This window comes from Ambystoma mexicanum, chromosome 10 (assembly GCF_040938575.1).
Source record: "Ambystoma mexicanum isolate Mex_15411 chromosome 10, UKY_AmexF1_1, whole genome shotgun sequence".
Taxonomy (NCBI): Eukaryota; Metazoa; Chordata; class Amphibia; order Caudata; family Ambystomatidae; genus Ambystoma; species Ambystoma mexicanum.
In genome coordinates, this window is record NC_090932.1 from 1009012037 (window position 1) to 1009024900 (window position 12864).

At 45.5% G+C, this 12864-nt stretch overlaps 1 protein-coding gene across 1 annotated transcript in view; it reads right to left on the reverse strand.

The window, feature by feature from the left end:
- Positions 1-12864, reverse strand: part of PSMD2 (proteasome 26S subunit ubiquitin receptor, non-ATPase 2) — a 674802-nt gene that overhangs the window by 399008 nt on the left and 262930 nt on the right. Inside the window, exons 11-12 of the mRNA XM_069618807.1 lie at positions 9507-9634; positions 9020-9107 (exon numbers count right to left, since the gene is read on the reverse strand). Coding sequence (XP_069474908.1) covers positions 9020-9107; positions 9507-9634 — 216 coding nt within the window. The remainder of the gene's footprint in view (positions 1-9019; positions 9108-9506; positions 9635-12864) is intronic.

Genomic DNA, 12864 nt, shown 5'->3' on the forward strand with positions numbered 1-12864 from the left:
CGTTATCGTGATTCGTATCCTGCCACGCTTCAGAGTTTGTCATATGCGGAAATCCAGGATAAGCGGCATCAGGGACCACATTAAGGAGGACAATAGGATGGTCAGTTGAGAATTCGTCGGGGTATGTAGAAAGGTTGCAGATGTCGATTGCTGATCCCGATGACTTGCTCATAAAACTTTCTCGGTCTGATTCACATCTTTGTCGCTTGCTTGCTGGAGCGACAGGACGGCCGTGTCCCCTAGGGTTGTTATCTACGTGAACAATTTTTTGTTCATCTGGTTTTGGCAATTCTGTTCTACAAAATAAACCAGGGTTGGCATCGGAAGTTCGACTTCATTTGCTGGACACTTTTGAGGTCAAGCGCTCTTTTCCCAGGCACTGGTTGCCGAACTTGTGTTGGCAGAGTTTTTTGGTCCGACTTCGTGGTAGCCTTTATCGATTTTGCCGATCCTTCGAAAATTCCAAGAGACCAAAAGGTATTACAGAGGTCGAGCTTGGGGCTTGACAATTAGCTTGTTCGCTCGACATTAAGACAGGAGCAGACTCGGAATGGGGCACGTCCAGGTCTCCGTTTCCATCTGGAGCAACCAACCCAGAGGAAACTGTTGCTGCAACTGTAGGCTTCAATTGTGGAACAATGTCATTTGTGTTTTGTGTTCGCTTTTGCAATTCGTTAAGGTCTTGAGTTGGTCGTGAAGTTGCTTGAAGATTTGTTGATTCAATTTTTAAACTCATCATAGTTGGAGTGTTGCATCCATTTTACGGCATCGAGCAGACCGTCGGATGGAGTGTCGTTCTGACAATGATGACGCGCAGCGAGATCACTTAGTTGCTCTTGCCATCGCATCGTATGTTCAGCTTCTTGTATCAACTATGATTGCAAGAAGTTTGTCACAGAGTCAAATTTGTCCACCTTTTCCTTTAGGGTTATTATGAGTGATGTCTGGTCTTTGTATGCCTCATGCAGGGACTCGTACATCTTCAAGAACAGAAGTAGTGCTGCAGATGAAGCTGCCAAAACATTGTTGTAAATCTGCATTGCGGCTGCTGAGGAGAGACTAGGTTTTGAATCAGAGCTAGTTTTTTCAGCCAGATATGAGTGCGAGCTGTTTACGTTCTCCGATTGAAGATCACTAGATGACGATGAATTCACAGCCGCAGTAGATTTTGGCCGTGATTTCCCATTTCTCGGGGTGCTGGAGGGATCCATGTTAAGAGAATGCACTCTAATCTTGGTGTGGGTTGTACTCGTGGTTCCGTCCACTGCACCACCAGAATTTCGTTTGTCGCTTGATATTGGACAAATGTTGTTACTTTTTCCCATCGAAGCACGGCCAGTGTTTCCACAAGTTCCTTGTAGGTATTCAATAGAGGCGTCGTGGTTGCGACTATATTGATGGACTGTGTGTCGCTGATTAGCATAAGAGTTCGTACAACCATGAGGAAACTGAAAAGTGTGTGGCGTCACTTGTTCCTTGGCTTGTTGGAACTGAGTAAACTCAGAATACCATGCAACATCATTTCTGGTATTTTCATTGCAAGGACAGCTGAGGTTGAGGTTTCAAATGAAATTTTCATTTGAACTTGGTGTGTATGATGTCTTTCAGTATCGACAGTTAAAGGGCCGTCAGCCGCATCCACATGATCTTTATCCAGGGGCGTCACAGATGACATTATTACTTCAGATACATTCATGCTTTCGTTTTCTTCGTCGTCTTGCGAGGCTTCCATTATTTCTGCATCCGTGAGTTCGAAGGGCGAAAAAAATTAATCAGCTGTTTCCGAAGTGATCTGGTTTGACGTAGTCCGAGTTGTGTTGTTGAATGAAAATGTTTGTGAAGAACTTAAGCCGATGGGAAGTAAATTGTTTAGAGTTAATAACGGTCTTTGTAAAGATGCATCCGTATTCCGGACCGCCTAATCAAGTGAGACACTCGCTTCGGCTTCCTCGGTCACAGACACAGACTCCTCAAAGACAGACTCAGGCACGAAATGTTCCCCGGCTTCAACTATTGAGGTGTCCGCAGTTTGGAGAGGTAATGCGGACTGTACAGGGGCGTTGGAGTTAATGGGGGCTTGAATTGGCTGTCTGTTGGGATCAGCGAGGTTACTGGATGACAAAAGGCGATCATTTTTTGCTCGTTCTTCCCCCCTTTGCACTTACTGGTGAGCACAACGTGTTCGCAGGTAAAACTTCAGAAGATTTGTCAAGTGAAAGGGGGGGGGTCACAGAGACCATCGATGGTTGCTTGTTTTCCATTAGTTCGACAGTTTCAGGTAACACTTTAGACACACGTTTCCGTGAAACGGTGCTTACCTTTGAAGTGTCGGAGGCAACATCTGCCTTCAAGGCTGTTCACGGGTTCTGCATCCGTCGCTGTTGAATCGTCTTACGCTTTGTTTGATGGCCCCCCCAGGCCTGATTGAGCAGTCATAGCAAAGAACACAGCAATGCGCACGGTCAGTCGCGGACTGACGCAGATGGACTCTGCACACAACTCCGCGCCTCGTTAGAGGTTTTATAGCATCCGCCCACCGCCCTCAACCAGCAGATTTTAAAGCAACAGTGCTGGGATTCAGACTCGGGTAAGAGCACTTCGCAGCAGCTCCTCTCGATACAGAAAATACAAGTGGACTGACGCAGACTGACACTGCGCACGACTCTGCCTAGGAATTTAAAAAGACTAGTAAAGTCAATTTAACTTTACTTTCTCTGGAAAACCTTAGGAGAGCCTAAAAGGCAGTGAGGGTGCTGTGCGACACACATTTATTTATTTGGATTTATAAAGCGCCCCTAGGCATCGTGGCGCTGTTACAGGATATTCACATGGTGCATGTTAATCAGGTTATACAGGGTATACATTCGGTGCAGGTTATAACATTATTGCCGGAGTAGATGTATACAACAGTATATGACATTTTAGAGAATGTGTTACAGGTTACAGATGGAAAGCGTTGAGACAACGCATGACATAAGGTGGTCTAGTTGAACAGCTTACCTATGGAGTTATCTAAAACCCCATAATCAAAGAACACAAGAGTAAAATCCACATCAAAATATATTAGAGTGGGGAAAAAGGCTCACACTCTCTCCAGGTAAAAAAACCAAGTCCTCAAAATCCAGCAAAGTTGCTGGGGGTCTCCAAGGTGAAGGGAGTTAGCACATTTATGAGAATTCTCCCTAGCAGTGCACAAAACTCCCTGTGCTTAGTCTCTGTGGTTACAGGAATGCACCCAAAGGTGATTGGCTGGAGGGATGTCCCTGGAGGACAGCCAACTGCTGTGTGATTGACAGCTAGGCTGCGAATGAATGCAAGAAACCTGAATAAAAAGGCAAGGCTTTTTTTGTGGAAGGCAGAGTCGACCACTCGACGAAGGAATCCGAATAAGAACTTGGAAGAGACACCTGCTGCAAATCCTGCCCCGATGGTTTGCCCGGTGAAGCCCTGCTACAATGCTGAAGCTCTGAATTCGCCTCGACTAGAGAAGACCTGCAAAGGACGACTTCTCCCCTTGGGTTTGTTGGACCAATCGACACCAAGACAAGCTCATCTGGAAATCCCCTCGGAGCTGGCTGTACTTCCACTGCTGCTGCAGGAACCGAATGCCAGGGAGAGGAACACCAGAATCGAGCAAGTGTCTTAAGTCAGAGCCGAGCTCCAGGAACATCCTCTGGATCCAACAGAGTGCTGAACCCCAGATGCGAGAAAAGTCCATTAAAGTATCCGAGAACCGTGGTGGTGCTATTTGAGAGAGTCGCAGGAAGCTGAAACCGCGAAGTGCAGCTGATCTAAAGTTTACCCATTGCTGCCGCTGACCTTCAATTCGTAGTGCGGAAGCAAGGAAAGTCCATCTCGACAGCCAGGAACTGCTGTGTTGCTATTTGCGGTAGACGTGAGAGCTGAAACACTAAACAGTCACTGATTTGAAGATTGTTGGTTTCGAGCAGTGACAGTCCCATTGCAGTGCAGGAGTCCCTAGAAGTCCTCCCTCTTGTCCCCACGACTGAGGCCCAGGGACAATGAGATCTGCCGGGCTGCACAGGAACAAAAGCCATCAGCTAAACTTTTTCTTCAATTCAAAGGTACAGTAAAAAGTCTGAGAGAACTTACCTCTTGATGTAGAGTTGCTTGCATCTTCTATTACTCACAAGCTTAAACATCTTTTGGCGCTACATTTGATTCAACTTTTCTTCAAAGACTTCTAAAACATTGTGCAAAGACTTTTCTACTTACCTACCAAGAGTGCTTCAGCTCCCCTAGACTTTTGCTCAACTAACATTGGCTGTCCTGGCTCCCTGAAAGACTTTTTACCTCAGACTTTGTGCTTTGCCTTTCCCCCAGGAAAGGGCTAATTTACTTTTCATTGGAGGGTTCAAAAAGTACTTACCTGCTTAAGAATATTTATTAATCATCGTTTTATTAATCATTGTTTTATTCCCACATCATCTCCTTTTGACAGCAACCTCAGTATTGCTCTAAAATTTACCTGTGATATATTAATGTCAACAGTAGCCTAGTTATTCATGTCACCTCTGGGTGTAGGAAGAATCTGTGTGCCATCCCAACTGGGCATTTACTGATTTAAAGAAACCGTGTGTATTTTGAAGTATATTTTTGTGTTACATATATATTGCTCCCTTCTAAAGAAGCCCTATTAAACTGACTGTTAAATAAATAATTGTTTAATCAAGAAAGCTTGAGTGTAAGTGTTTATTTGGATACTTGTTGCCGTGAATCTGTGTGATAACCCTACAGCTCACATTGAACACCCCCCCCCCCCCTAGAGAGACGCCTGGCTGCTGAGTCACTCTACCAACTTGTGTAGTACATGGTTATACCAAAGGTTGGGTTAAATATAGAAAAATAATCTTAAAAGGAGGACCCTAAGGGTCCCCAGCAAGGGATCAGTGCTGGTGCAGTCTCCCACCGGCTACTGCATACAATGTTTCCTGTGGATTTCGATGCTACAGCTCTACAGCTCGCATTGACCCCTTATGAGTTAGGTATAGCTGCTCAGTCACACTACCAACTTGTGTAGTACAAATCTATACAAATAGGTGGGTTACCTAATACCAAGAGGACAAGACTGGTGTAGTGTCCCACAGGGTTACTGCATCAAATCTTGCCTAACATTTGTAGATCTCCAACTCTTGATAACAGTCTGTACTAACTCTGGATGTATAGTAGCAGAGCAGTCAGGCATATCTTAAGAAAAAGATTTGAGCTGTAGGTAATTACACTGAAACTTAATTCTTACACGTATAATTTACATAAAAATGTATATATTTATTATATATACACACCAGAATACCTTTAAATACTTTAGACGTTTACACTAAAACACTTCGGAATAATGGAGAATACACTTCAAAGGGCACTTTCACTTTTGTATTTGTTTGCAGTTACATTTATTAATTTATTTTTATTTATTTATTCGCATTTGTATAGCGCACTTGCAGCCCATGGACATCGAGGCGCTGTTACAAATAAGTGTTGGATTCTTAATTCAGCAGATATGCATGAGACCAGAGGTTTTATGGATACACAATTCAACGTTAGAAAGGGAAAAGATAATGTCATCGTATTATCAGTTATTAAGTGCACCTGTGGATTCCAACGGTTCATACGGTAATACATTTACTCTGCAAACACACAGTAAAAGGCACTTAATGGTTCGTTAGTGAAACATAAGCTTGGTTCAAGGTTCTAGAGAGCGTTCACCAAGTAAGTCTTTTAAGTCCCAAAACGCAACCCTAGCTAAAAGGCAATTCGGAGAGGGCTCAAAGTCTTTAGAAGGCAGCAGAATACGAAGAGTTCCAGTGGATTTCTTCCAGTCTAGTGTCACTGAAGCAGCAAGTTAACAACTAACAAAGGAGACCTGTTAAAGGACTCGAAGAGACACAAGCAGCGGCTTCAGTCGGAGGTAAGAGGGGGTGACCCTGGACAACTCTACATGCAGTCCAACACTATGGAGCGACTTCTTGGAGTTAGGTAAGCAATTCCTTTTTCCCCCCACAATACCTTAGGTTAGAAGAAATTGTTTGTGCTGGATGCTCGCGAAGTTGCAGCTCTGGACACAACCTCCGAATTCCTTGGTTTGATGATTGAAGGCAGGACAATGGAAAGGGTCAGAAAAGCAGCCTCGAGGAAGGACCTGGGGCATTAATTTCAGCAACTTCTTGGTTCACTCTGCAGTTTTGGCCCCTTTTCTGTAGCAACAGTAAAGGACATGGATCACTCTTGTCAATCTTCTTCAATTCCTGCAGTCCTACACTCTGATGAGGGGGTCTGGGCCAGTTGGATCAGATCTCTGGAGTGTCCTTAGGGGTTTGGCAAAGATTTGAACGGATTCAGCATTTTCACGACGATGCACTCGAAATGGGCAGCAGGTCTCCTGGTATTAGGGGTCTGCATCTCCGGAAACTCCTAGGACCTCAGGAGATGGCTCAATTCAGCATTCGTCTTGGGACTGGTTGTTCCCACCAGCCAAAGGGAAGGAGTCGTTCTCTCCTGAGCTCCTCCGCCGCACAGAAAACTGGGTCAGGACAGCAGTGGTCGCTTCACTGTATTACAAAAGGTCTGCAGGCGTCTCTGGTCGTCGTCTTCGGTTACTTCAGCTTCCAGTGGTCGACTTGCTTTTCTTTCCAGAAGCCTCACATTTTAAACAGTTCCTGCACACACTCCTCTGCAATCTTTCTGAAAATTTTACAGAACGGGGTGTTTGGCTGTCCAATCAGGACAGCCAGACCCCTAGTAGGAGCTGGTCCTATTCAGACACACTGCCAGACAAAGACTCCTCCCCCACTTCCTGCCTTGCCAGACACTCTGGAGCCTAGGCAGGGACACCCAAGGGTTCCCGCCAAAGGTAAAAACATGCATTCTGACCTCCGACTTCCAGACTGGTAGAAGGGCTAATCAAAAACAACCACGCTAGTAATGGCGAAAAAAGAAGGGAGGCCCCAAGTTGCGGTATAAACATTACACAATAGATGGTAGAACATGTCCAGTGCCACCAGCAGTCTAACAGAGAATCTAGGAGATTGTCGATGTGTCTAAAAAGTCACACGAGCAGAGAGAAGAGGGATACTAGGTATTCCTTCGGCACTCCAATGAAGGTGGTGTGTGTCAATCTCTCAGACTATAGAGGGTTGGGAGTGATACCAAGTCTTTCTCTATCCTTAAGATCGGTAGTTACTCGAGGATATAGAAAAAGAATCTTAAAGGAGCACCCTGAGGGTCCCCAGCAACTCTGCCCTTAAGGAGCTCTGTGCTGCAGTAGTAAAAACACAGATGCCTTTAAGAGCAATGGAGTAGACAGACTCCATAGTACAAGTAAAATACAAAGAATAGAGTTTCAAAAGACAGAGCCCACAAGAATGAATGAGTGCGTGGAAAAGACTCAACTTGTGCAGGAGTAAAAGAAAAAGGTCCAGAAGTCCAGCAAAAAGAGCTGGGGGTCTCACTAGGAGAGGGGAGGGGATGAAGCATAAAAATGATAAATCTCCCTAACAGGCACATCAACCTCAGCGTAGTGAGAACCCCTCTTAATTGGTTGTTGCACTCAAAGCCGGAATTCATAAAATCAGACCACAAAAGGCTTCAATTACGGAAATGTTTACAGGAACATAAAAGGCTGCTGTGCGCTCTGCAGTGCCGGTGGCTATTTTAGTAAATAGATCTTGGGGATTGTAGACGTTTTTTGCACACCATTAGGAAATAAACAGATGGACTACAAAGTTTAGTAAAAAAAGGGGTTTAGGGTGGTAAAATACAGCAATCTGTTTATAGACGAAGCCATTGGAATTTAAACTGCAAGGTAGTAGCTGCAAATGAGTAAAGACAAGGTTTAATGGAGCAGAAGTTAAGAAGAGACTAAAGAATAGCTTACTGTTAAAATGGTAGTGATACTTTGAACTCGTGTTTTCATGGACAGAGGAACAGGAAGACAAGTGCAATGGTTAAGTTCAAATGTCTAGCAGCCACTAGTGCAATTCAGTACTCAAGATCCCAAGTAAAGACAATCAAGGAATGTATTCCTCCGAGCTTGTGGCAGAGGAATCACAGGCAATTTCACATACATTCGAAGTGACTCAACTTTAAAAGAAGTTTTAGAGCAAGTAATGAAATATTGTTAACTCATATTTAATTCCTGTACATGGTGCTAAAGGAAGTAGACAGAAGAGCTCCTGTGTCGTTTGTTATTTTCTCCACTTCCCCCTCAGGCTGATCTGTAACGTACTGTGTGAATAGTCTGTGGGTGCAGAACAGTTGAGGCATTGTGGAGTTCAGCAGCTCCCACAAAGAGACAAAGTCGGACCATGACACCCCAATAATCCATCCAAGTGCAACACATTTCCTACCCCCAAAGACACAGCTGAAGAGCGGTGCCCTGCCCCTAATTCGAGTATTTGAAGTTAATCAAGTGGTGGGGTTTTTACTGAAGTGCAGTAATGCCTGTACTCCCCAACCAGATCACCTTTCCCGTCTGTTCTTGTAGGTGGCCCCACTCGACAAACAGGGGAATACAGGGAATGGAGTTGCTGCCCTTTGCCTCTGGCACTTAGCCGGCTGGCTGCCCGGGCAGTACCATGAAGAGTAGGAACTCGTCACCCGACCATGTCATCAGTTCAATCCGTTTGGGGGAGGGCGGGCAGAGAAAGGGAGGCGGGAAGCACAGGAAGGGGAACAAATTTAAAAGGAGAGAAAAAAAAACAGAGCAGGCACCAGGGAAAGGAGATGGGCATGGTGGACAGGGGACAAAAAAAGGGAAGCATTTACCGAGTGTTCTGGGCATGCGCCCCACAAAGAAAAATCTCACGTCATTACCCGACACTTCCATTTCCTCCAGCGTGAACGGTTACATTATTTCAGCCTCTATTTGTAGGACTTTTGATCTAAATCATGTACTTTTTTGCTAGCCTGTCTAACTGCTTCTATCCTAAAAGTAACAGGCACTCTATAGCCACAAACCAGAGGCAGTAGGACATTTTTCTGGGGACAACAGAACAGTACTCACCTCCATGCCAGATTTAGAGTCGCCCATGACCGGAAGCAACAAGGTCAAAACATCCTCCCGGTTTGAGCCTGCATATGCAAGTCCCAACCTGCAAACAGAGAGAAGTGTTTAGTTCTAGGAAGATTGATGGGTGCAGACAAATAATTGTGCACCGATACGTTAGATATTTTATACTGGGCCCAATCACCACCGCAGTGGTGTCTGAGCCGAGGCTGGTCTAAACGCTTGTACATGTACACCCGTTTGGAGTACACAGACTATAGCCTGAAAAGCAAAGGGAAGAAGTTGTGTGGAAAAGAGGGTACAGATCTAAACAATGGGGTTCAAACATAGATGGGGCAAGTGAAAGGATAAAGTGTGCGATAGCTTTTAGACAAGGTGTGCATATATCCAAAGTGTATGAAATTGAAGGAAATATTTAGGAGCATACAATTTCAGAGATACATACAAATAAAAAAATAAAAAAGACCCACTTGACAGTGCTTACCCAAAGATGGCACCAATTCGCATGGTGCTGCTGTTGTGAAGTACATAGTCCGAGAGCAAGGCCAGGGCAGGATCACATTCGTTCCGGACACCAGAATTCACAATACCACAAGCTAGCAGAGCACCAGACTAAATAATGGGCACAAAAGTACAAGATACTTTATTTACATTGAATGATAAATTGGAGAAAAGATTGAGAAGAAATGTGCAAGGACAAAGAGGTGGCACAGTCAAACTGCATATCAGGGGGAACGCACACGGCAGGACAAGCGAGGGGCAAAGGAGTCCATGCAGAATGACTGGTTTGCTTCCATGTGGCAGATCGGTACAAGAAGAAAGATTAAACCCTTATCGATCGCCGGTTTAAAAATGGTTTTCGACCCATAACGAAATGAGATTCCAGCCACCAACAAATACACATTTTCACTGAAGTAGCCATGCCCAGCACTAGATGCACCAAACATCTCATGTGGGAGGAAGTGTAGGTCACATCTCTTTACTAGTAGCGCTCTATTCTGGAATCTAGGAGTGTGAAACATGTGATGATGATGTGCACAATTCGTATGGTGGGTGGGTGGAGGGTTGATGCAGAGAATAGACCACACTATCACAGGTGGTGTTCAGTACAGAGTGGACTTAAAAACCCAGAGGGTATGTTAGACAAGATTGTATGCAGTACCCTGCGGGAGACTGCACCAGCCTTGGTATCTTAGCAATAGTTAACCCAACCTTTAGTGTAAGTCTGTACTACACAGGTTGGTAGCGTGTTGAGCAGCCAGGCTCATCTCAAGAGGGGTCAATGTGAGCAGTAAGGTTGTGACAGAGTTTCACAGTATAGTTATTCAAAAACATGTACACTCAAGGTTTCTTGATAGAGCAATTAATTTATTTCACAGCCAGTTATAAAGCCTTATTCAGAAAGGGAGCAAAACACCTAACACTTAAATATACTTCAAAACACACTCTTAGTTTCTCTAAATCAGAAGATACCCATTGGGGATGGCGCACAGACTCGGGTGACTTAAACAGCTAGGACACTGTGGACATCGATTTATCAAAGATAAATTTAGAGCAATACTGAGTTTGGTGCAAAAGATATCGAGGAATAAAACAAAGGTTAACAAATAATTCATAAACAGATTGGAGTATGAGAATGTGAAGCTAGCTTTGATAGCTAGATTTGGGAAAACGCCTTCCTAGTACGTTAAGAGGTTTAGGTCCCTCAAAACACTGATGGTACCCCTTGGGCTACCTGGGTGTGTGAATATTTGAAAAGCTTAGCTGGATGGGTTAAGGGTTGCAGAGTGAACTCCTTTGAAGGAATGAGAAATCTGTGTTTGTTAGAATCTATTTTTGATGCCTGCTCTCTTGAGCGGAGACAGCCGTTGGCTGACTCAAAAGAGTGACTCCAAGAAGCTAGCAAAAGCTGCTGTCTTGTGGGTTGCCAACAGGGCTACTCAAGGATTCTGGGGCCACTCACAAAAAAGGATGAGGGGAAGCAGCACAAGAAAGATGACAAGGAGAATTCTAAAACCAACCACCCAAAAGAGGGCCACAAACTGAAGGGTAAACCATATGGGAAATTAGGTCAGTCTAGTGAGACCTCTGGTGCCAAACCAAGAGGGAGGTCAGCAAAAGCTCCCATTCCAGAAAACATTTGGTACATGTTATGCTTGTGGGTCAACTGACCATGTGAAAGGGGATCCCAGATGCAAGGGTAAATCTTCAGGGGTCCATACTGCCTCATTAGCCTTCATCCCTGAGGGAGAAGTACATATGGCAGGTGGAAACTTTCATCTATTGGCTAAAGACCGCATTGGAGTCTCAGCCAGTGATACGATAAGGCATTTATAACGCGCCTATACACAAGTGTTTCAAGGTGCGACGAGGTAAGGGACGGGGAACAGAGGGAAGACAGAACGATCCTACTAGGCCAGGTGCCATTCAGATCGTGCAAGTGCATGGGGAGGGGGAAAGTGCGGGGGTAACGGGGGACGGGACAGTGTAGTACATGGGATAAATAGAATATATGAACAGTAAGTAAAAGTACGGCCTGCTGGTGGTAAGTGCAAGGGTAAGTGCAGACATCAGGTGTCAAGTGCTGGTAGTGGTACTGTAGGGGAAAACAGTCCCCAAGTGCGGGGGTTGCCTGAAGGCAGTGCAGGTATGTGACTAGCTAGGAGGGGACCTGGGCCCGAGATACGAGGGTGGCCAGGTAACCAGTGCAGTTTCAGTAGGAAATTCAGCAGAGGAAAGGAGAGAGAAAGAAGCAAAGAGAAAGGTTTTGAGATGCTTCCGGAACCGGAGATGATTCTCCTCAGGTTTTAAGGAGGCAGAGAGGCTGTTCCAGAGGGAGGCCCCAGCCGATGAAAGATCTACCACCAACTCGTTGCTTGGAGAAGCTTCTGACCCCAAGGGTGTTGGATGAGCGAAGAGCTCGAGAAGGAAGATATTTAGGAAGAGAGTTGGACGTATTGAGGCCCCAGAAGGCCCTGTGCACAATGAAGAGGGTTTTGAACTTAATCCTCGCAGCCACTGGAAGCCAGTGCAGAGATTTCAGTCCTGGAGAGATATGATCCCGGGGCTTGAGGCCAAGGACAAGTCTCGCAGTCCTGTTCTGGATGAGTGGCGTAGGGTGGAGAGTACAAGCAGGCAGATTTAGAAAGAGGTTGTTGAATAGTTCAGCCTAGAGAGAACCAGAGCTCTGGAGACAGTGAGCTTCTGGGGGAAGCAGAGGAAAGGAAGAATACCTCAGAGAAGGTGCAGCTGGTAGTATGACTACTTAGAGACGTCGGATGTGAGGAGAGATGGAGAGTGTGGAGTCGAAGATAACACTGAGGTCTTTAGCCTCACAGGTGGGAGCAGGAAGAGGGCCAAGAGAGGTTGGCCAGAGAGTGACAGGAAAAGAGGGAGCGGGTGTGTCGATGAGGAGAACCTCAGTCTTACTGGGGTTAAGGTAGAGATCATTGGCGGCACACCACTCCTGGATGACAGACAGCAGACTGATGAGAGAGAGAGAAGGTGGCTGAAGGTAGCCTGAAAATGAGCTAAGTCGCATAGCACTGGAAGTTGGGGCAGAGCACGGCAATGCGATGGGCAAGAAGTGCCAAATATTTGTTGACCAGCCAGGGAGAGAGTTTAGACCTCTGGGGAATAGCACAGGCAGAGATGGAGGGGAGGAAGGACCCAAGTTGAAACTGGGAGGGTCGATCAGAGGAAAGAAGTCAGCCACGCCAGGGCCTGACCGGTGATACCCAGATTATCACGGAGACGGTTGAGCAGGATGGCATGGTTGACCATGTCTAGGTAGAAGAGAGATCAAGTAAAATGAGGATACAGGGGGTGTTGGAATTAAGGTT